Here is a 25,332-nt window from a genome sequence, read left to right as displayed (position 1 = left end):
AATTTTATTGAAATTAAAAATTAAAAAAAAGTAAAAAATTATATTATAATTTGACTATTTTTTATTTGTATTTAATTTTTAATTTATTATTTTTTAGTTAATTTTAATTAATTTTATTTTTCAAAAAAAAAGTCAAATGGACTAGCATTTTATACCCACTTTAGTTGGTGGGGCGGGCCGACCCGTTCCGTTTATAGTGCGGGCCTAGGCGGGTTGGAGCGGGCCGGCCCACATTGCCACCCCTAATATATATACTATCTAGTAATTTTTTTATATATTAAATAATTATAATCATATAATAACATTGAAATTAGAAAACATATTAAATCTGTTATAGTATAACAATTTAAAATATTATTTTAATATTTTTTAATATTATAAAAAAAATTTGCATAAAAATTTTGCGAGTTTGGCAAATTTTTTTAATTTGACAGGTTTCAAATCTTAGCCCAATTCACATTTTTTAGCGGGTTCGACAGGTCGGCCCGACGGACTCGACCCGTTTTGCCACCCCTGATATATATATTAAGAAGATTATCACATATTTTACTATATAAAGGTAGAAATTTTTTGTTCTAAAAAATATAAAATAAATAAATACAAAAAATATATTTTTTAATTCATTAAGATTAATTATTATGTAAATTTTTTTTATAATATTAAAATGATATTTTAACCTACAATATAAAAATATAAAATAATTAAAATTTATTTTATATTACTTGACAAATAATTAGATTATTATATTTAAAATTTATTAAATAATTACTTTATTAAATATATTATTATATCATATAATTTTTTATCAAAATATTTGTAAAAGTAAAATTTAAAAAATTTATATATAATACATAAAAATATTAACTTTTTTATTTAGGTATGTATTTAAAATTATATTATTTATTCTATTTTTCTAAAAAAAATTGAAAAAAATAAAAAAATATATTTTCATGTATTATACATAATATTTTAAATAAATTATATTTTTAAAATATTTTTATAAAAAATTATATTATATAATAATATCTTTAATAAAAATAGTTAGTTAATAAATTTTAAATATAATAATCTAATTATTTGTCAAGTAATATAAAATAAAATTTTAATTATTTTATATTTTTATGTTACAGTTTAAAATATTATTTTAATATAATTTTTGAATATTATAAAAAAATTTTGTATAATAATTAATTTTAATAAATAAAAAATACTCATATATTTTATATTTATATATTTTATATTTAATTATTTAAGAATGAAAGATTATGTTGCTATTTAAAGTATTGTGTATTAAATTATTGCTATTTAAAATATTTATTTATGTACTAGGATATTCTATATTTATTAGAGTCCATCAATGCTCTTCTTTTATATTAGTCTATGATTTTTATCTATTAAAATCTAATAGTCTATATGAGTGTGGCTCATTCAATAAGCACATAATTGTTGAGTTTATTTTAGACATACCCGTAATGAAGGCGGCTATGATCCGTAGATCAACTTATTTAATCAACAATCCGTACCACTTAAACTCGCTTTAAGTATAATATTAATAAAAATGTATTTATATAAGCTAAAAGCTAACAACTCATTTAAAACTTGTTTTTTTTCACTTAATATTTACTATTTATTTTTTTAATTTGCCATTAAATTGACATAAATATCAATTTACTACTGTATAAGATTTGTGCCTTCTTCTATGACTCATTCTCTTACTAATTTTTAATCATAACTCATGAATTTGATAATAGTAATGCAAAAAAAATAAAAGACACAAAAAATTTTGCAGTTTGAGTTGGCCCATGAAACCGCGGACCAACGCGATGTAAACACGAACATTTCTCAAAGCAACTCCTATATGTTGCAAACTAGCCCGACTCGATCCGTTAATATTTAGCCTGTTGTGATTTGAGTTAACGGATAGAGCTGGACAGTATACCCACCTCTAGATGGTAGTATGATATTTTACACAATCTCTATAAAAACTTTATTTCATTGTTTAAAAAAAAACTTTAACTTCATCTTGGGAGTGTTGTTTCTGACCTCTTGTTGATTTGCTTGCTTTTTTTTTATCAAATGGGTTATGTCTTTTAGTATTGGTCTATTGAACACAAAATTATCTACAATAATTACAAGATATGATATATACCTACAAAGAAATTGTTAAATAACAAAAGGTTAAAAAAAAATGGTACAACAAACAGCATCTTCCAACCCAGTGAGACCAACAGTGTCACCTGAGCCAGGAATCTGTTTGGGACATGTCGCTTGTTGCAATCTTGTAATTTCCACATAAAAATTGGTTGATTCTATTTCCAAAAAAGAAAAAATTCAATCTAATGTTAACTGTACATTAACAACTATCAGTTACTATGCTTCATTATCAGATTCTGGCATGCTACTCAGACGAGACGCTCTAGTTGTTTGAATGAGAGGATTCTCTTCTTCATCATCAACGGCCATTGGTTTTTCCAACTCACTTCTCTTAAAAACTGGGTGTACATAAGCATCTTGAAGATATATTCTCAGGTTCAAGGTTGGCTCAACAGCCCGTTCAAGCGTATCCTTCACCATAGCTTCCTGTCATCAATAGTGATTATTAACTCCTTATTTTATTACTTTACGATTCTCTTCACTTTAGAGGTTTTTTTCTTACTTTCTTACTTTTCAATTCCCTTTAGAGGATTTTTTTCCAAAACGGTTTTATCCGGACTATTGAATTGTGTGTAAGAAATTATTTAAATGGTTAACTGACCTCTAGTGGGAACTTTATGAATGCTGATTCAAAGCGGCCTTTGCAATATCTGTAGAACCAGAATGTCAAGATGGGTTGTCCAATAAGCACTAGCGTGATCTTGTTAGTGCCTCTGGTACTGAGCAACCCCATCAAAAGAATCTGGGATATAATCAATCCGGTAAGAACTCGACGGTGGACATCTGGCCAAAATGTTGCTCCACTCTCGTAGTGCTGGTTATACACATTGATAATCTTGTGACAGCAAAAGAGAGAGAAAAAGAAAATCGTCAGTTAAGAACAGCAAAAACTAAATGACATTTATTCTTACATGTGTAATGAAACTTTTGTCAGTATTTCTATCTTGACACCATTATTGAATATAAAACAAAACATTGCAACAAATTGTATTGAAAACTTACTTGATGCCGAAAGACCAAGTAGGAAAAGGCGAAGAATACTACAATGAAGGGGAGAAGTAAAGGCGTAACTGGGGCATAGACGTGTCCTAGCATGAAATATAACTGTATTCGAGGTTCAGATATGGAAAAATCCAAGCAACCAGGGTCCATAGCAGCTTGTCTGTCCAGCTCTGTCTTCACCAGGAATGTGTTTTTCAGGTGGAACATAATTAACGGAGTTAATCTGAGGACCTCTGCAGCAATTCCAGCCCATCCATCAATCATTACATATGTGATGAAAAATGTTGCTTTCATAGGGATTGTACTGCCAACAGTTTTGGTGAACCTACACATGATAAAGATTTATTAAGTATCATGTTCATGAGAGTTCTCAGTTGCAACAATGTTCAGCAACCAAGTAAAAGCTATATAATTATGAAACCTAATTAAGCTCGGGGCCTACTCTGTAGAGGGCTGATCAATAAGTTGTTCAAGTTGCTGAAATGCGGTTCCTGTTACAACGCTTCCAAGGAACACATTGACAAGAATAAATAAGTAATATTTGGATGCTGACCTCCGGTCTAAACCTGAAAGCGATGTAAAACCTTCTATTTTGGACATTGTCATGAGAATTTTAGGGAGGAAAATAAGAAATATCTTTAATGTTAGCCCTGGCAGAAATCCTTGAATAAAATTCTTTACAGATGGCCTGCAGAGTATGAGAAGAAACCAAAGCCATTACTCTAGCAACAAAATGGACTCCTTTTATGCGGAAATTGTGCATGATGTAGTTATTTGTGAAATTGTATTATTGAGTATGAAACATGAAGATAAGAAATAGTGTGGATCTCGATATTTTAGTTAATGTTAAGAGTATGCAAATGACTAGTTTATGTGATTTTTCACATGAGAAGAATTATTCCCTTTACAGAACAACACAAAAAGATACTAAGCGTTGGTGAATCAAGCGAAAATGTTAACTTATTAGCACTTCAGATTTAAGAAAATTGTATATCACTAGTGTAAGATTGAACTTACTTCTCAACTAACGACGCCAAGAAAGGAAAGACATGCTTGATGGACTCAATGTTGGCTAGAGATTGGACCAATGCTATTGGTATCATAAAGAAGAAAGTTAAGAAAAACATAGCAACAGTCATGAGCAATTTTCGAAGATTGAGATCCAAATATGGAATGGCTAGATTATCCCAATAGACATCTCGAGGCTCAGGAGCCCATTCTGTGAGCCAAACAGTAGGATTACTAGTTTGCTGAGTTTGAGCACATACAGCTGCTCCCCATCGGGTTTTGAATGAAACGAATGCTGCAGGAACAATAGCATCGGGATCATTTCTAACTTTCTGTCTTTCTTCCTCTTCCTGCATGAAATGAATACAATCATATTGATCACCATATGAAAATACCGTAAGAGGAGAGGAGACACACAAACAAAGAGCAAACTGAATTTGGTGCAAGATGAATATTTTGATATTAAACATTTGTACCATGACAACTATATAAGAGTAACAATTTATTAATGCATGTTCAGAAACACTTGAAAGTTCAGAAATTGGTTTAACCTTAAACCAGTTTTATAACTTTCCAAGCACAATTAGAATACAGAACAAGGGTAGGAAATGAGGTGAAAGACCCATAACTTGAACTTCCTCTAAGAACTCTTAGGATCATAACCCGCTATTTCTAGTGAAATAACAATGACAAATAATTACCATAACTTGACAACTTCAAAGGAAGTATATGGAAGGTGAAAGTTGACTAAAGCATTGCACTTTTTAATCAGTACGTACTTGTTTGCTCAAGTTATCAATTAGCGAAGTATAATGATTAATAGCATCCACTTTTTTCCCGAAGATACCGAGCATACCTGTCTATATAGATAAGAAATCAAATTGAGGAACAGGGGAAAAAAAATATTGTCAGTTGACATCACCTTATTTTTAGTTCTCATGAAAAAACAAAAAGACAAAAGAGGATCCCATCAATTCAAATTGTTAATTAAAAAGAAAGCCACAATAACAACTAATTGACAGTAAGTTACCCGAGTAACTGGCCTTTGCGAAGGATTCCTTTCATATTTGTTTTCGTAGTAAATGTGCCAGTTTATCATTGCCCTTTTCTTTGCAACTATTGCAGCAAGCTTGTTTGCATTATATACAACCTATCAATCATTAAGAATAAATTAATGTTTTGTTACATCAAAGAAAATTACAAGATTACCAGACCAATTCTTATAAATATTATTATTGTCAGTTATATAATTAAGATTGTCTATAAACAACATTACCTGATGCATCAGATAGTGATCAGGATGATTGACACAAAAAAAATGCTCAATGTGCTCACTAACAGATTCATCAGGATCTGGTGGAACGTTCCTCACTAGGACCTATAAATTATCAGAGCTGTTATTAACATTGAACATCTGAATAAGGATAATTTCCTAAGCAAGCTGTAAATGTTACAGTACTGATAACAAGCAAAAGCTGAATGACTTGCACTGCATCACAGTAAAATTGTGGAGAACATGAAAATAGAAAGACTTATGTTACTACCACATACCCTTCATTTGTGTATAATAGGCACATGTACATATATGTACATATGTGCATCTCAGCAAGCTACTTATAACAAGAAAATGTACTACAATGAAAATGAGACCAACTTACAGTAAATTGGTCTGGACGACGACGTTCAGATGCCAAAAATCGCAATCTCATTGCTGCTATAATCTTGTATTCTCTGTAAAGAGTAAAGCATGTCCAAAAAGAGAAGAGATATGACATACCAATATGAACCCAAAACCTGCAAGGAGATGACACTAAACTTCTTAGCATATAGTGTTAAGATCCATCCTATGTTGTATAACAAGAGACAGACTTGGAGCCAAGAAAACAGTGTTAAAAGGATCTCCTCACCTCTTTGATCCATCTGGAACATTTGATATCGAAAGCTTGTCAATATTGCTAAATGTCAACTCCTTGGATTTTGATGCATTCAATCTTCTCCCAGTCCAGTTAACGGGAACCAAAGCCCCAAAAGCAAGTACGGCAACTGGGGCAAATATTTTCAACCTGTATCTCAGTATTCCCAACAGAGAAAAAAGAATCAAGCATTAAAAGGGGGAAAGAAGAAATAAAGATTCAAAATAGAAAATAGAAGACCAAATTCCTTTGTCTTTTAAATGTCTCAGCAGAGCCTAATTGCAAAAAAATAAAAATAAAAATGTTGCATTTGAATACTGTCTAAGAACATAAATATATAGAGACATTGAAAAATACAAATTTGTTTGGATAAGGAGACAAGTAAAATATTTTTGTCCTAAGACAGATTTTTCTTGTATTTTTCATCCACTCAAATATGAGGTTGTGTCTATTATCTCAGAGTTATGTTATTATATTTCTATCCTGAGACCGTCTCCAAACACGGCCCTTGTTTGTAACAACTCACCCAAGCAGATAAATCCGAATATACACTGCTGAGTCAAGCCCTGCATGATCTATAAGTTCTGGCTCTGGCATATGCAATGCTGCAGGCATCCAATTCAAGAACCTGAGATAGGAACTGTAGTCCAGGTTAACAAATTTTCCAACTGCTGTTCTGGAACTTGTTGGGCTTCCTCTTATTCCCTTCAGATACCATTTTGGGAAGTAGACCCTATCGTTAATGGGTTGAAGTCGTAATATTGCAAAAGCCAGCAAGAATGCAATTGCAGACAAGAGATTGACGGCCGCGGAAACACAAATATCCCCTAGAGTCGCCATTTTCTTCTTCCTCTTCTATTTTTTTCCCTCTCCTTTCAAGCTCGTTATCTGCATCCAGATTCATGATATTGTTTTACAAGTGAAACTGGCTCCCGCCTAAAAATTTTCTAACTAGCATACCATACTAATTTTCAGCTACATTCTAAGTTTCTAACATTATACACATTGAATAATTGAATTAAACATGCACTCGTTATCTTCCATATCTAGTTCCCAAACTCAATGATCCCAATAAGAAATTAAAACCGATATAAAATACATACATTTTTATTCATACAACAGCTTATTTCCAATTTCAAAAGTCAAAGCTCAAAAATAATGGCAGCAATGATCAATCACATTTTATATACTCAAGCATCCAACAGTTCATTGATGAGCCAAAAGAACAAATTAAGAAAAAAAATTGAAAATATATTTGACTATTTTCTTATGACCATAAGCATTTCTAAAACTAGGAATCAACAAACATCTAACTTGCAATATAAATACGTCCACGTACTTTTAGAATACAAATTCAGAGTAGAAATCTGCACCCGCCTATGAATTCCAAGTACGTAACCACCATCATGTTTGGTTCCCTAGAAACGCCGTGAGAATTAAACATAAAAAAACATAATCAATAACCTGAGAGCGAATGCGGCAGCTTCCGTTAGGTCAAGGAAACCACAGCAGTAACATGAATATTGATTGATCGCAGCTGGTAGTAATTAATCAAAATGTACATAGAATCTTTTTTTTGTTTTCTTTGTTAGGTGAAATTCGTAATAGGTAGAAGAACACAGAAGATAGATTTTCTTAGTCGTTGGGGTCCAAATAGAGAAAGAGAAAGAAAATGCGAAGAAAGGAGTAAGAGGAGAAAGGAATTGTTCCGAATGGAACGGTAACTAAATTTGCGTTGTTTGAGAGAATGGATTGGGAATAGAATTAAGGTGCAGAGCGAGGGAATGAATGAGCGATGCAGTTCGCGCCAAAAGGTTCGGAATGTGAATTGTCCCTTTTGCCCGCCATTCACTCTTCTCGTATCTCTCTAGTCCTTGGATGCTTCCATTGACCATTTTGCATTTTTATCTATTTATATTTATTTAGTCACAAATAGTATATAATAAGAGTTTAGTTATTTTCTTCAGATTGTTTGTTACAATTCGACCCAAAAAAGAGAGTATAAAATGTAATGTAGCACCTCCATATGTTTTAAATATTTCAAAGTCAAATATTGGGTTAGAAGTGAGTCAAGTTAGTTCATGAGCTCGTTCAAACTCGACTTGTTAATAGCTCGATAAGTTAAACTCGTGAGATTGTGAGCTAAGTTTGAACCTGAAATTGAGTTCATAAATTAAATGAGTCAAATTTAAATTTGGATAAACTCAGTTCATTAGCTCATGAACTGGCTCGATTATATATATATATATATATATATATATATATATATATATATATATATATATATATATATATATATATATATATATACTTTTAATTTATATATATACATATAGTAATATATAATTTTATATATATTAATAATCTTAATTATTTAAAATTTTATATTTATTTTTTATATATAATATTGATGTTTTTAAATATTTTTTAAAATATATAAGTTATAAGTTATAATTTATTGATATAAAATTATAAATTATATTTTTATTATTTGAATCAGCTTGTAAGCTTTCGGTGAGCCGAATTTGAGTTTAAAAAATAGGCTCGATTGTTAATGAGCCAAACTTGAGCTTAGTTTAGTTCGACTCACTTCCAACCCTAGTCAAACATTACAAACCTACAAGAATAACAAAATCATTGACATTACAAAATCCATTCCTGACCATGCCTTCATATATTTTGAATGTTCCAACACCCAATGTATACTCCTTGAGTAGTATAAAATCCTTTAGCAGCACTTGGGTGAACTCACACCCATGCCTTTTATATATTACTAGCTTCATAAGGTCCATGTTACAACTATTTAGAGATGTCAATATGCACTCTAAATGTGAGTATCTAATCGATCGAATAGAGTTGTCCACCTAATTCACAGCGGATAAAGTAGAATATGGGTGGGATTTCGTGCGGATCAGGTAGAGTGCAAGTTGACCTTACTCAACCAATCCACACCCTATATATTTATATGTTATATATTTATATAAAAATATATTTTAAATGAATATTAAACAAGAATCTCTCGTTAAATACAAAAGATTCTTAGTCATAAAAAAATATTAATTAATTATTTAATATTTTTTTATATAAAATTAGTTGTATTTTAAATTATTATTTAATTATATAATAATATTATTTTTTTTGTAATAGGCGCAGCTTAATAATAGAGTAGAATAGAATTAAGTTTATATAAAAATCTCAAATTCACGAATAGAACTAGAGTTAGATAAAATCTTACTATATTCTATCCATTATTATCCTTACAATTATCTGCACACCTTACACCTCTCTCAAACTCATTGAATCCACCTTTATCTCTGTATTAATCTCTTTTAGGATTACTTAATTTGTTTAATTTTATCTATTTACTTCTCTAGAAAATAATCATTACACACTATGGACTGTGGTGAATGAGTTCACCAACAGAGCGGCTTTAAAGTTCCTAACAGCTCATTTTATCTTCTGGATTAACTTACATCGTATTTAGTAAACGGTATAAATAATCAAAACAATCAATTATATACTACAAAACGTTAAATAAGAGTATACTTATGATGTATTAATTATATGAAATTTTTTATATAATCATTTAATTATATTAGTTTTTTAATTATTTATATAATTAATATAAAAAATAATTTATTTTTGTTAATATGATATTATTATATCATTTGAAGTTTCTATAAAATTATTTTACTAACCGTATATTAAAATTAAATTTATATAAGAATATAAAATATATTATCTATTTAAAATATTTTTATATAATTAATTGTGTATTATCAAATTAATAAAAATAATTAATTTTTAAATTCATTATTTAAAAATTTATTTAAACTTATAAATTTAATTAGATGGTCTTACACATTCTTTATACTGTTAATATATTTAATTTAAATGGTATAAAATAATATTTTTTTTTACTATTTTTAAAAGTTTCTCACTTAAAAATATCAAAGCCAATACAAAAAGAGTAAAAAAATAAGAAAAAGATAAAAGTGTGGAAAGGAGAAAGAATAAAGCATAAATTAAAGAATATTGGGTATGACTTGTCACATTTAATTCAATAGATCCATGGCTATACTCATGTATGTATAAACTATTCTTAAATTACGGCTAATTAATGATTGTAGTTTTAAGTAACAATAGGGATTTAGACGATGTTATAGATTGATATATAGTTAGTAATAGGATCACCTCAATTAGTGCTTTAAAAACCTATGGAGGCATTAGTTACTCTAAATTTGATTTTAAGCTCGTGGAAGAACGTTTCAGCTATGAGGAAAGCTGTGATTCTGATTTTTACCTAAATGTTTTCAGTTTGCTGCCATATCTTTATGGTGTTTTTTCCCTTTCCTTTTGGTGTTTCATTTTTAAAGTTGTATTTAGTTAGTAGGTATGTTCTTCAAATACATAGACATAATTATACATGTTTATGTTTGGTTGTTGAAATATAAATTTTAAAGACATGATTACACATAATAAATATATATTTTGAATTTTTTTTCAAGAAAAAATATAGAAGAATAATATTTTTTTAATAACGTAAACAATAGATTAAAAAAATTAATTTTAATTTTAAAAATCAAATTTTAAATTAATTAGATTTAATCATAATTTTGAATCTTTGAATTTTTTTATTTTTGCCGCAATTGTTCTTTTGCAATCCTATGTCATTGCTGCCGTTGCTGTATTGCGACTCCGGTACTTCGCAGTTACTGTCTCGTTACTTGTTTCTTATTAAGTCGGATGTTCATTTTACTATGTATGCGGATGGTTTTTTTTTCATTTTAAAATTGATGTTTATTTTGGTATATCATTTATATTTTACTTGATTTGCTTAAAATTGCATGCACATGCTCCGCAAGATGTTCATTTTACTATGTATGCGAATAGTTCTTTTCACTAAGATGTGAAAATTTATTTGGGTCATACCATTTGGGTGAACGAAGACGAGGACGAAGTAGGACGAGTCATCGCAGTGTGACTGTACGACGGGTGGCCTTCTTCCTCGGCAAGAATGCGCATCACAGGGGAGCAATAGGGCGGTGTGGCTGTGCACGGCGCAGTGGGGCGATAGGCGGCCTTCTTATTCGTTGAGAACGCGTAGCTGTTGGGAACAGAGGCACGATGCTGCTGTGGGAAGCAGGGGCGGAGGTAGCGACGACACTTCGTGAGCTTCGTGGGAGATGGATATGCAACGGTGCAGCGTGAAAGAGAGGCAACAGTGCGGCATGGAGTAGCGATGGAACATCGTCTCCGTTCTGGGCAAGGTGGCGAAGGTTGACAGCGTTTCAGAGGAGGCTATGGTGAAAATAGGGTTTAGGGTTTGGTGTAGGTAAAAATAGGTAATGGAGAATGTGAAAGATAAAAGTGAAATTAGGTTGGGATGTTTTTTCATAATTATTGGACCTAGGAGTATAGTCCGATGTTCACATTTTTCGCATCCCCATTGTCTACCTACCAGAATTATTTTTTAAAATAGTGAGACACAACGCGGGATTCAAACTTCAACACCTATTTATGCAAGCGTTGGGGGTTCGGATGCCGCCTCTAGCATGCAACAACCCATTGGTCAGCGACAAAACCCTTAAATGGAGCTTTGTACCATACCACGGCAGATTAATCCTTAATCCTACTGAGCTGGAGATTTCGTATAAAAAAAAAGGTAAGACACAAAATTTCTATAGTAGACACACATATATTTTGGACCTTTTCACCTCTTATTTTTTTGTTTTATTTCGAATCTATCCTCCCTCAACATTACTCGTCATTCCCCTTCATCTCTTTCAAATCTTAACTCTCTCATTTTTTCTGTAGGATTACTATATGTTTATAACACGTAGCAGAAAAAAAGAAAATAATCCTAAAGATCTATTTTATGCTTAAATTTTATTCGAATAAATAATATATAAATCAAATCTAAATACCTTTGGATGCTTTAGTAAAAACTTTATTTTCTCCTTCGATAGTACAAAGGTGCTATGCGTATCCACACCGAAACCATCCTTTGCTGTCAACTCCTTGACCAATGGACATCTGATCTAAATTGAGAAACCTCTTGCAACTCTTTGCATACCATCAAATTCTACTCTAAGAATTAGGTTCACATACATTTATGTGTGTAGAGGTAAAGAAATAAAACACTTATATGTTATTTGTATTATTCCTCTACTCTTGGCATACATATATAGTATGAGATTTGTTACTGATTTCAAATTTGAATCTCAATTCAAATGTAAATTATATCTTATTATTTTAAACTTGAATCTTTTAAATTTATGAATCATATCATAACAACGACAAAAAAACTAATAAATATTATAATTTTTATAAGTAATAAAAAAATATTTATATTTAGCAAATGACTTATCCATTAGGTTTAAATTTTGTGGCAACATTTAAATAAATCAGAAGGTACACAAAAAAATTTGAAATAAAATTTAATCTCTAAATTTTTATTTTATTTTTCAAAAAAATATGGTCATTTAGAATAAATTTTTTTAAAAAAATTACTTGACAAACATTTAAGAAATTTTAAAGATGAAAGAATTTTATTTTTCTAATAATAATTGCAAAAATTTATATCAAAATTTGATCTTTAAAGTTATCTTTTATAATATATATTTAATATTTAATTTTTTGTTATATTTTTAAATCTTTTGAGAATTTATTTGTAATTAGCATTTTTTGGAGTTCGTTTTGTCAAAAAAGATGGTGTTAAATAGTAGTTGACAGTGAAAAAAGAGAACCAAGTTTTTGTGAAAAAAGAATTGGATAAGAGAAAGAACCTTCGTCAAAAAAACATTCCTTGCAATGTATATTTTGCCATTAGGAGATAGGCACCTGAATCCTTTGTATTGGGGTGCATACCCAAGAAAAATACATTTCTCAGATCGGTAGTCAAGTTTGTGTTTATTATATGGTCTAAGATTTGGATAGCAAGCTCAACTAAAGATCTTGAAGTATAGAGTAATTTGGTTTGATTCCATGAAAAAAATTCATATGGAAACTTGTGGTTGAAGAGCAGAAGAAGGTAGGCGGTTGATAAGAAAAGTTGTTGTGAGGAATAAGTCTTCTCAATATTCAAGAGGTAGTGAGGCAGTGACTAAGAGAGCAAGACCAATTTCAGTGATATGTCGATGCTTGTGCTCAATTGTTTCATTTTGTTGATGTGTGTATGGACAAATAAAACGGCGAATGATGCCATTAGTTTGTAGATGTTGTTTAAACTGGTGTGAACTAAATTTTTATCCATGCTCCGATTGAATGGCTTTTAGCTTAAGTTCGGTTTGGCGTTCCATGAGTGTTTGATATTGAACAAAACAATTATAAACCTATGCTTTAGAGGAAAAAAGATATAAACACTATATCGTGTAAAGGAATCAACAAAGCTCGCATAATATTTAAAACCCAAACGGGACAAATAAGGGACTGGTCTCCAGACATTCATATGAACTAATTTAATTCCAAAGAAAATTTATACAATGTATCAAAAGATGAAAAAAGATAAGGAATGCATTTTTGCTAACATACAAGCATCACATAAATCATTGTGAAGTATAGAATTATTAGAGATAGACAAATTACAATGTTAAAGCACAATTTTTACAATATTAAAAGATGAATGTCCAAGTCTACGATGCCACAATGAGTAAGTGTTGGTGAGGGAAGCTAACAAAGATTTAGGAACTATAAGAGAGGGTAAAGAGCTAGGAATCGGTATATCTTGAAAAATATAAATGCCATGCCTAAGAAGTTCTTAGAGTAGTGTTTCCTTGGTTCCTGTGATTTAACAATGCAATAGAATGAATGAAATTCAAAAAAGATATTATTATCAAGGCAAAACTTAGAGACACTAATAAAATTCTTAGTAATTTTAAGTACATGCAATATATCCTTTAATTGAAAAGTTCTTTTAGAAGGAAAATGTTCAAGAACGGAATTACCAGTCGATTTAAGGGGAACACTATTTACCATTGGTGATAAACAATCGGTCGTGGCCTGTATATTTTGAAGAAGAGATTAGGCTTCCAACATCAGATGTGAGATGATGGGACGCGCCCGTGTTAAGGTGCCAGTTTGAATCAGCGGCGATGAATGGTGTTGCAAGGTATGATTGAGGTTGATGGAATGAGGGTGGTGGTGGATAAGTGGCTAATCAATTCTAAGTTTGGGATGAAGATGCACCATGAAAATTTTGATCGAATCGATAGTAGCAAGAAAGCACAGTATGTCCAAAGCGGTTGCATAATTAGCATTCCATGCGAGAACCTTGTTGCCAATTTTATCTTCTGATACGTTAAGAATGGCCACCATAGTCTCGGTGAGTTTGATATCCTTGAGAATGTGAAGGTTGAGTGGATAAGATAGATTGAACAATGTTTGCTTGAGAATTTCCAGAATGTAGGTTCTTGTATTTTTTAAGAAGACCCTTATGAGTAACTAGAAATGCTTCAGTTTCTCCTACAGTGAAGGCATCGGGTTTGGATGTAACCATAATGATGTATGAAATGTATACCTCAGGAAGGCCAGCACACAAAGGATCAATATGTTCTTCATCAATGAGATTGCAGCCAATGGCGCGAAGAGAGTCTACTAAATCTTTGATCTTAGCAATGTAGTCAGAGGCAGAGAGATTATTTTTCTTGAGAGTCCGTAGTTGATCTTTGTGCGTGTTGAGGCAACAAAATATTCTTAAAACTTGTTCCAAATTTCATGAGCGAATTGGCATTGCACCCTGCGACTTTTGAAGGACCCGTCTATGGAAGAAAGAAACCAAAAAACTAGAGAGTAATCAATAGTACGCCATTCGGTATATACAGCGGAGAAAGTGCCCGCAATTTGTGCCTCAGAAGAATCAAATTGTGCAGGGACTTTTTTCAGTAAGGAGGTGATATTGGAGCTTTTGCCCATAAATTATAAACAAAGCCAATTGTTGCTATGTGATGAAATTCGTTTAATCAAGTTTATCTTGTAAAAGTACAAGAACACCTTTTATGATTGAGAATGTGACGAGAGCCATGAGAAAAAGAAGAATGAATGAAAAAAAAAAAAAAAGATCTTCTAAATCAGTGACTTAGCTCGATGATATCATGTTGGTGTAATGGATTCAACCTTTTATATTTTCACAAGGCATGGGAATCATGGACACTCACTAATAAACTCCCGTAACAAACTCTAAATATATTCATTACAAAATTTTTATAGATGTAAATTTTTAGATATTATTTTGATAGTTTACTCTAAATTTTAGTTGTTGATTTTTTAACCAATATGTTCAGCAAAATGTGAAATTAAATGCGAGAAATGAATAATAATACTATTTTGTGATTTCTTAACCAATATGCTCAGCAAAATGTGAAATTAAATGAGAGAAATAAGTAATAGGGCTAATTTAATCTCCCCAAACCAAGGAAGGATCCTTTGGAAGTACTGAAAATATTTGGGCATTTGGGGCTGGAGACCGGGACAGTGTCAGTCACGTGACGTGCCTATAGTTTATAGTGAGCACGCAGCGCACGTTAGCACACTTCACGGAGTATATGAACTCAATGAAACTATGAACCCACACGCACAGAGCCACACTTCTACCCTCTTTACCTGCGCACCCTAAAGCGGCCACCACCGCCACCTCCTTCAACCCCTCTCTCTCATTCGCTGAACCAAACCAATACAAAACAAAACACCACTTCTTCTCTCTATGAATTAGGGTTTCTTCCTTCGATCACCTTCAATTTCTCGATTACACCTGTGTTTCAATGCTTGTCAGCTCCATCACCGTCCAATTACACACTGTGCAGCCCATTTCTGATTCGATTTATTGGCGAATTCGGTGTTTTCTTGAGTCTGGTTGTTTGATTCAGTTCGAATCGCTTCCTTTTTCTTGACTCTGCGTAATTTATGGCGCCCAGTCGCAAGAAGGGCGCCAGGAAGGCGGCGGCGGCTGCCGCCGCACGTCGGCAGTGGAAGGTCGGAGATCTCGTGCTTGCTAAGGTTAAGGGCTTCCCTGCCTGGCCCGCCACGGTAGGTGCCACTTCCCAAATTTTTAGTGAAAGTTTGTATATTTTTGGTTGGTTGTGTTTTTTTTTTCAATTTTGTTTATAACGCCGTATTCTTTACTGAATCGAATTGCATGTTGGATTATATTAGTATTCCTGTCATCATTCGGTTTACTTGTGTTGTTGTGGCCTTTTATTTTATTTATTTTTTTAATTTTTGTGGTTTTTTTTTTTTGGGGGGGGGGGGGGAGATGAATTGTGGGTGCGTTCTTTATTTTCTGGGTTTTCATGAATTATGTATCATCTTGATGTTATATACTTACAGGCTTAGTCAAATGATAATCTTGTAGATATATAGAGACATTTATATTTGTTGTATAACTCACGCTGGGGTTAGATGATTCGAAAAATTGATGAGGAATATAAGGTGGAGAATAGAGAGAGACTGTGGACTAATTCTTGTAATGGCCACAATAGATTTTAGTTGACTTGCATTATGCTCCTTTTAATGGCCACGATGAATTTTATTAATTTTTCTTTCTTCTTATTCTTGCTTGGTTGCATGTGCTTTTAGATGTTTAAGATATGGCTGATGATAGGAGCATTCATTTGATCCACGTAACTGCCTGTGCTTAGTCGAAAGGGCTTTGTTCTTATTGTTGTTTCTTGGTTATCATGTAAGCTTTGCTTGATTTTCTTTGCTGGTTGCAGGTAAGTGAGCCGGAGAAGTGGGGTTATTCCTCTGATGGGAAGAAAGTACTTGTTTACTTCTTTGGAACCCAACAAATGTATGTAATCAAATCCATTTCTCAGTTGATTGAATTGCTATTAGTAGTTAAAACCACTTCTCACCCTTCCTGTAGTCCCATCCCTTCCTCTGCATATGTTTATTAAAACTAATTAGAAACTTGTTTTTGTTCTTTGCTTATTTGATGTCCATGGAAGTTAGAAATTAGTTGAAATTGAAGTAAGAATATATAATTTGGTGCATGTGCAGCTTTTATATGAGAACATTGATACATCTCCATTGCTAGGCATATTTTCTTCAACGTGAGGGTTTGATGTTACAGTTGGTTATAATAATGCTTATGTTGATCTTCATAGCTTTTTATATTGTATTTAAAGTTGAGGGTGATTTCTGTAAGTTGGAAATGTTCTCTTTCTCGGTTATGTGACTGAACATGGATTGGAACCTGCATTTTTAATTAGGGGAGGAAATGATTTGCACCATCCTTGAAGGATATGAAAAGATAATATCACAAGATAAATTTTGATTTAGTTCTTCATGATGATTCAATTGAATGATAGGGCAGGATACAATAATCTTTCCGCTAACTGTATTGGCTTTAGAAGACTTTGTTTATATGTGTTGCAATGTGGAACTGGAAACTCTTCTGGCTGCCTTCAGTTGTTTTCCTATGTCTAAGTCTGAATTTTGCTTGGCTTGCAATTTGTCTTATTTTGAGTGATATTTTGTTGTGAAGAGCATTCTGCAATCCTGCTGATGTTGAAGCCTTTACTGAAGAGAAGAAACAGTCTCTTGCCAAACGACAGGGAAGGGGTGCTGATTTTGTGCGTGCAGTAAAGGAGATTATTGCCAGTTATGAAAAGTTAAAGCGAGACATCCAAGTTCAGAAAACTTGCTCCAATGATCAAGTTACTAATGTAGATGTCTCAAAGCCAGCTGACTCGTATGCTAATGTAAAGGTTCAAAGAGATGCTCCTTTGACACATGATTCACAAAATAAATCTTCAAATTTGACTGACAGACAAGAGCTAGTTTGTGCAGCTGAGAATGGTCCAGTAGTTGCAATTAGGGGTGAATCCTGTAATAATGAGGTATCATTGGAAGAACCTACTGATGATGCTGTTGCAACTGCAACTGGGAACTCACCTTTGCCAGTAACTTCCCCATCTCCAGGAAGATGCAAAGACTTGCATCTGGAAGGCCATGTACTACAAAGAAATGAGCCTGTTCGAAGATCTAGAAGCTCATCACGAGTCCACAACAATGTTGTGCCTTGTGATGCTGGAGGTAATGCTGGTGATGTAACTCATATTGTGCCTATAACCAGGAACAAACGAATTAAAAAATCACCTGATCTCTCTGGGTGTGATGATGCTGATTCTTCAGCATATGCCTCCGATGTCAGCATGGAGGACAATGGTTCTGAAAATATTGCTGTTGATTCTGATTCCTTTAGCCCAAATGAGGGAAGTACACTAGATTCGGATTTTAAACTTGGACAGTCTGAGAATAGTGAGTGGCCTGAATTTGAAGTTGAGTTGAAGAAAGGGCTTGATCTAGAAATTAAGGCTGTATTCAATAAGAAGAAAAGAAAACCAAATAGGAAGAGGGCAAATAATGATTCTGCCACGCCATCCATCAGGAAAGAGGAGCCTGAATCTCAAAATGCCAATCACAGTTTGCAGAATATGTGTGGAAATTCAATTGAGAAATGCTTAAATCAAGACGGAGATGAACACTTGCCCCTATCAAAACGAGCCAGAGTTAGAATGGGCAAATCATCCAGTGAGGCAGAGCTCAATAGCACTGTGCAAGCTCAAGAGAAAAGCTATAAGGAAGACATTGTTAACTCACCAAAGCAGATAATCACATCCTCAAATTGTGAAAATGGTAGCCTGGCTGGTGAGGATCCGGTAGCATTAAATGGAACAGTGGTTCTCGTTTCTTCTTCAAATTTGTTAGAGCCACATTTTGAAAGTGGATCTCAGATTTGTAAAACAAAAAAAGAGAAAATGTTTGGCTGCACAATGGATGTTGAAGCTGCTTTACCTCCATCTAAGCGCCTCCATCGTGCTTTAGAAGCTATGTCTGCTAATGCTGCTGTAGAAGATCAAGCTTGCAACGAGCCATTGTCATCCTTATTGACATCGAGTGGAACTTCCACAAAGAGATGCCCTTGCATGACCGCAAATTGCAGTAAAGGAGGTACTGATTTAGAAACGCAAGGCTTGGAATCGTGTGTCATTGGTTGTTCTCACATCAGTGTATCTAGTATCACCACCTGTTCAAATGCAATGATTTCAACAGAGAATAAGTCATCTTCTGAAGTGGATAAGCAGTTGAGCAAGTATCAATGCCATGAAGCTTGCAAAGATGTTGTCCCAGATGGTGTGGATCAAGTTGGTGAAAATCTTGGTGATTCTGTGGTCGATCAGGGTGCTAAAACAGATTCACAAATTCAGTTACATGGAAACATGTCTCCCAATCTTGATGTAAAATGTTGTGAAGTTAGAAGCAATCAAGATTCTCCAGGTCCATCATTGCCACCAAAAGATGAAGACAATATGAAAACTGTGAATCATTCAAATCCATCTGATACATTAGAACTTAATGGAATAAGTGTTGATCCTGTGGCAGGTCCCAATGAAAGTGGTAAAGTGATACCTCAAAGTAGCATTAATGTGGGTGAGAATCGGATTGTTTGTGAGGATACACAGTGCTCAAAGCAAGCCGTTGATGAAGGCAGCAGAATTAAAAACATGTGAGTTCAGCTTTTGGCATCTACTTAAACTATTTACTAGTTTTTGACCATCTGAAACCATTTTTACTGCCTTTTTTTGGGTTGAAATCACATTTTTTATTATTTAAAATGGATCTCTTCTAGAAAATCCAAATATTTTTTAGTCCCTTAGTAAAGCTTAAGCAATAAAGAAGATTTTCCAGTTTATTCTAAATGTTGAGAGTTTTTGGGTTTTACATTGCTTATACAAATTTTCACTGTAGTAGTCTTAAACCATTGAAGTTCCCTGCTGTTTTCCCGTTCGCCATTAAGATCCATTGTTCACAATAGCATTGACGTTGAATTTGTAATTTCTATATTAGATCAATTACTTGTGTTTCCAAGCTAACACTTAAATAAGGGAAAAGTGAAAAACAAAAATGGAGGCAGACACCAGACAGCAATGAACACTAAGATCAGAAATGGAGGTAGACCTCCTTACAAATGAAAACTGGAAAAACGGGAAAAAAAAAAAAAGTGAACAGTTGCCATTCCATTAGCTGAGAAAAGTATTAAGCTCTCAGGTATCCCACAATCTGAGTTATTGCCTGCCCCAATCCCCTACACTCCACTTTATCCTCCCCTTTGTCGATTATTACCCATACATACTCTGAATCCTGATTTTTTGCCTGCTTCTTTTGGTTTCTGTCTGTTCATTTTGTTGTTCTTATCTCTGCTCCCATTAGCTGCATGCTTACTTTGGCACAGCCAAAGGTAAATTTCCTTGTTGCCTTTTGGCACTTGTTCTGTTTATTGAGGTTCTGTCAAATGGAAAAAGATTCTCTAGAGTGAGGAGATTAGTAAAGTGATAAAGTGAGGTATTAATCACCATTGAATTTGTAGTTTTCATAATGTGTGAGTCCCACTATCTTGATTTAAGGGTGATTAGACTCTTACCTTCTCGTTTTACCAACCTACTCACGTTTGAAGAATTTGATCCTGGTCAAATAGTGTTCAGTTAGCAGAATTGTATAGTGCATATGAAAGGAAAACGATTATTCAACAGTAATATCTGCATTTCCTTCAATCAAAGAAAGTTAACGCTTTTCTTTTTTAAATTACTTTTTTTTAAAGGCATGAGGCTGTGAGAGGGGTAGAAATCAAGGGACAAGAGGAGTATATGAATTTGACCTCGATATCCAATGGTTGTTTGGGTGAAAATGGTACTTTGTGCATTCAGTCAAGCCCGTCCTTGACTGGTGGTGGAGGCTGCGTTCCTCAAGGATCACCTCCAAATACATCAGTTTGCAATGTTTCTACATCGGACAGTAGTAATATTCTACAAAATGGAAGTTGTAGCCCTGACGTACACCAGAAGAACACTTCATCTGGTCCCATTGATGGATGGAAAGATGGGTCTGTAGCAAATCAACAATCAAGATTGACAGGCAAGTCAACTGATGCAGGGAATGCTGCTTTGTTGTACTTTGAAGCAATGCTTGGAACATTGACAAGGACAAAGGAAAGTATTGGGCGGGCAACCCGAATAGCTATGGACTGTGCAAAGTTTGGCATTGCTGCTAAGGTAATACAATTGTATTCTTCTGAATTTTAGTTATTCCCCCCTTCCACCATAACACCATTAGTATGTGGTTAATCATTGAATCCTGAATAATTTCACCATGTATATAAACTTCCAACTTAATCAACTTAGCTTCCAAATAATCTTTTATAATATTCCGCACTCCAACAGTTTACCTTTCATTTTACAAATTACAATGAGTTCGAGAAGTATGCCATATTTTCTCTTTATACTTGCATTAGTCAATAAAAGCACCAAGATTAACCACATTGCTTTCGATGGTATTGTTGGAAGTAGGAATAAATGGGTGCATCATATAATATGTATAATGTATAGATTTGGTCAAATGGTTTTGCAATTGCAACTTCAGAAAGCTTATTGATTTAATTTAGATTTTGTTAATATAGTGTAGAACTGCACAATTATTTATTCATGTAAACCTTCTGGACTTTGAATGGGAATTAACATCATTTAATTACATCGATGTTATTTCCTAAACAAAATTTTTGCACTTAATGCTTCTCAGTTAGTTTCTTGATATATATGTACTTTTATGGGGTTGGGTCTGTTGGGGTTGTATTCTAGGTGATGGAAATTCTTGTCCGAAGTCTGGAAACCGAGTCAAGCCTGCATCGGAAGGTGGACCTATTTTTTCTTGTTGATTCTATTGCTCAAAGTTCTCGTGGTTTGAAAGGTGATTTTTTGACTTGTGAGTCTTGAATCTTGCTTACAGAAAGGAAGATGTAAATATGTGCTTTTTTATACATTGATCTTGAAAAATAAATCTGGTTTCTCAGGTGATGGTGGAGCATATCCATCCGCTATGCAAGCTGTCCTCTCACGCCTATTGTCTGCTGCTGCTCCTCCTGGACATACTTCGCAAGAGAATCGCAGGCAGTGTCTTAAGGCAAGTTGATATTCCAGTTTACTTAAAATATTTATGCTTTGCAGCTTTTTCATATATCTTTCTTTTGGATCATTATTCTCGATAACCTTTCCTTGCAATTGCTTAGGTTTTAAGGCTGTGGTTGGAGAGAAGAATCCTTCCAGAATCCATTATTCGTCGTCATATCCGGGAACTGGACACCTATCATAGTTCAGCAGGTGTTTATTCACGACGTACGTTACGGACAGAGAGGCCTTTAGATGACCCTGTTAGAGAAATGGAGGGTATGCTTGTTGACGAATATGGAAGGTTTGAATTTGTTGTGATAAAAAGTTCGTCCTGATATTCTTTCTCGTACTTCTAGGAAATTTTTACTTAAAAGTTGCATTTGGTTGTGCAGCAACTCAAGTTTTCAGCTTCCTGGATTTTGCATGCCTCAAATGCTTAAAGATGAAGATGAAGAAGGGAGCGATTCTGATGGAGGGAACTTTGAGGCTGTCACTCCCGAGCATGATTCTGAAGTACATGAAGTGCCAGAAATTGCTCATGCAATTGAAAAACACAGACGTGTGTTGGAAGACGTTGATGGTGAGCTTGAAATGGAAGATGTGGCTCCCTCTTTTGATGTTGAATCAAATTCAAATTGCAATGTGGAGGGAGGAGATGGGGATGCCTCACAGTTGGAAAAGAATGTCCAACCATCCTTTGTTCCTCCTCTTCCACAGGAGGTTCCTCTTTCTTCGCCACCTCTACCACCATCCTCTTCACCTCCACCACCACCTCCTTCTATGCTACCTCCTCCACCACCACCACCGCCACCTTCTCTGCTACCTCCTCCTCCTCCTCCACCACCACCACCACCACCTTCTCTGCTTCCTCCCCCACCGCCTCCGCCTCCACCTCCACCTCCTCCTCCTCCACCTCCACCTCCACCTCTTACTCCTACATTGCACTTGATGTCAGCTAGTACCACTGGTCCGTATCATGCTGCAGTTGATGCAAAAAATTTTGTAGATTCACAGGTATGCTTTACATTGTCTGGAATTTTACGCTAGATGTAGTCAGTGGCTTCAAAAAGTGAGAACTCATGTTAAACGCTTTTCCCATCTGATTGGGCTCATATTTGCATGCAGATTGTGAGAGACAACATGCACCACTCTATGGCTGAACCCATGACTGCACCCAGAAGTAGCCAACCTATCAATGATGCAGTGTGCTATCAAGACCCAGAACAAAGAGGCATGCATATGACGGTACCGGAGCCTTCATGTTCTTTCAAGACATCCATGGCACAGCCACAACACAGTTTCTGGTATTCTGATGGTGCTACCCTGCAACACAATGGCTATCCATTACGACCACCTCAACCTGTGCCATCTGATCAGTTTTCTTTCGTTCACGGGGAACAATTGAAACCTCCTCGGGATGGTCCACCACCACCACCACCACCTTTCCACTCCAATAGGCATCACTTTGTGCAGAACATGCAAAGAGAGAACTTCTCCAGCAATCACGATAGATCAAAACCACCTCCATATGATTATCAAGAGAGATGGAATCCTCCCATGCCTTATTCTGGTAAGATTGTGATGACTGATCATGCATATACAATATATACAAATATATAAATTGGGCACCTGGAAGTGGGGAGGCTTGGTGGTTAACCATGCAAGCCTTAGTTTGGGTATGCTTGATGTTTTAATAGTTATCTTGTGTTTTTTGCCTCTAGGTCCTCAGTATCATGACAATGGTATGCATGTACCTTATGGTTGCCACCCCTGTGAATCTACTAGTTTACCAGGTCAGGGATGGAGGTTTCCTTCCCAGTCAATGAATCACTGGGATTCCATGCCTTACAGACCACCCTATGAAGATGCAGTTCCAGTAGCTAACCGAGGTATGGACATGCGCCATTCACGAATGAAATTTCATTCCCATGTTAAAATTTTTATTGGTTAATTTGGTTTTTTCCCACTTTGAATTATGGATGTTGCTTGCCAATAGTAAGGTTTCAAGATAATCATGTTTCAGGCCCAAGCTATTGGCGACCGAGATGAACATATATTTCAAGAAATGATGACTGGTATGCTTTCTATCCTTTGAAAGGCCTCTTGGATTGTTCTTCAATCAATATTAATACCCTTACTTATATTCTTGCCTGTTGAATGCTTAGATATGACCCACTTTTGGCATGGGATCTGGCTATATATAGGAGGTGAATCTAAATTCATTACTCTGTACATGCAAGGCAAGGATAATCTGAGTTATGATGAATCTCTGCACAGGACTAAATCATATTCTATTAGATTGTATATATATGTGTCTCCTCTTCTGCAGAATGCAGCAGAGCAGGAAGTCTCATTGTAGATTTTTTGGAGAGCTGTAACTTATCTAGGCATCATGTATCAAATTTTTTGTTCCAAATTTGCATATAATTTATTTCATAGAGGCCCTTATATATATGTTAGAACAACATACAATTTTTTTTGGGGAGCTGTTTCTTGAAGATGTTCTCTAATTTATGGAAAAGCTTTCCTTGGCCAACTTATGTGCAGTGAGATCTAATTTGTCTGCTGCTTATTATAAATGGTTTGCTTTATAATTTATTTTTATTCTGTGAAATGCATTGCTTTGATACACGTTGTGAATACATTGCAACCCATGATTTGATGGCTGACAATGAATCATAAAAACGTGTGGGGCATTGGTGGCCACTTGGAATTTATGAGGGTAGTTGACATGTTCACCTAATGCAAGCCTGCAAAATCATGGAGGGCATTACTTTCTGTTTTTTGTTCTCATCTTGTTACTCTTGTTTCACTTGAGTGCGCCTCCTTTTTTCTCTTTTGGGTGGCCTCTAAGAAGTAAGAACACATGACAGAGATGATTGCCTACCAAGCATTCCAACTGTTCTATTAGCTGGAGCTATAAATGTGTTAGGGTGTTGTATATATCTCATATACAACATAATATATATTAGTAATAATTTTCTATAATTTTTATTCATAAAACTTAATGAGGAACCAACAAACTACCTAATTGATTTTATATATTTCCTTTCTTTTGGGCAAAGCCAGGTACATGATACTTGATTACATATTTATCTTTCTTGGATAAAGGAGTTATCAAACAAAAAACGCTTAAATTAAAAGTAAAAAAGAAATTTGATGTATTAAAAACTATAGATAAAAATTCACATTTGAATCCTTAATCGATTGGTTTAAAGACAATTATTAGCAGCCTTGTTTTATATAAAGAAAAAAGAGAAACATAATATCTTTCAGTTGAGATTACGAGACAAAAGTTTGGCTTATTCAAACTG

At 34.0% G+C, this 25,332-nt stretch overlaps 2 protein-coding genes across 5 annotated transcripts; one reads left to right on the top strand and one right to left on the bottom strand.

Moving 5' to 3' along the window:
• Window positions 1-2,197: 2,197 nt before the first annotated feature.
• Window positions 2,198-6,955, bottom strand: LOC107646241 (hyperosmolality-gated Ca2+ permeable channel 1.7). Its single transcript, XM_016350440.3, has 11 exons — window positions 6,604-6,955; window positions 6,072-6,227; window positions 5,823-5,958; window positions 5,441-5,542; window positions 5,195-5,314; window positions 4,944-5,024; window positions 4,174-4,514; window positions 3,599-3,844; window positions 3,157-3,481; window positions 2,756-2,989; window positions 2,198-2,580 (listed from the first exon to the last, which is right to left on the bottom strand). Exons 1-11 carry the CDS (start codon window positions 6,915-6,917, stop codon window positions 2,371-2,373), a joined length of 2,265 nt encoding a protein of 754 aa, XP_016205926.1. The 5' UTR covers window positions 6,918-6,955; the 3' UTR covers window positions 2,198-2,370.
• An 8,650-nt stretch (window positions 6,956-15,605) lies between these two features.
• Window positions 15,606-24,554, top strand: LOC107645357 (protein HUA2-LIKE 3-like). Of its 4 annotated transcripts, none has more exons than XR_015886139.1 (12): window positions 15,606-16,100; window positions 16,787-16,863; window positions 17,560-19,584; window positions 20,677-21,127; window positions 21,710-21,818; window positions 21,922-22,031; window positions 22,138-22,294; window positions 22,411-23,032; window positions 23,144-23,588; window positions 23,740-23,907; window positions 24,042-24,093; window positions 24,184-24,554. XR_015886139.1 is itself a non-coding variant. In XM_088491863.1 (12 exons), exons 1-11 carry the CDS (start codon window positions 15,978-15,980, stop codon window positions 24,065-24,067), a joined length of 4,338 nt encoding a protein of 1,445 aa, XP_088347989.1. In that variant the 5' UTR covers window positions 15,606-15,977; the 3' UTR covers window positions 24,068-24,093; window positions 24,184-24,554. The 4 variants fall into 4 exon arrangements, 2 of the variants coding, with proteins under 2 accessions (XP_088347989.1, XP_088347988.1); XR_015886138.1 differs by having other exon boundaries at window positions 21,710-21,833; XM_088491863.1 differs by having other exon boundaries at window positions 22,138-22,319.
• The last annotated feature ends 778 nt before the right edge of the window (window positions 24,555-25,332 follow it).

Source organism: Arachis ipaensis, chromosome B6 (genome assembly GCF_059453495.1).
Source record: "Arachis ipaensis isolate K30076 ecotype BB chromosome B6, ASM5945349v1, whole genome shotgun sequence".
Classification (NCBI taxonomy): domain Eukaryota; kingdom Viridiplantae; phylum Streptophyta; class Magnoliopsida; order Fabales; family Fabaceae; genus Arachis; species Arachis ipaensis.
The sequence above is the reverse complement of the archived record's forward strand: the minus strand, read 5'-3'. Positions and strand labels throughout refer to the sequence as shown.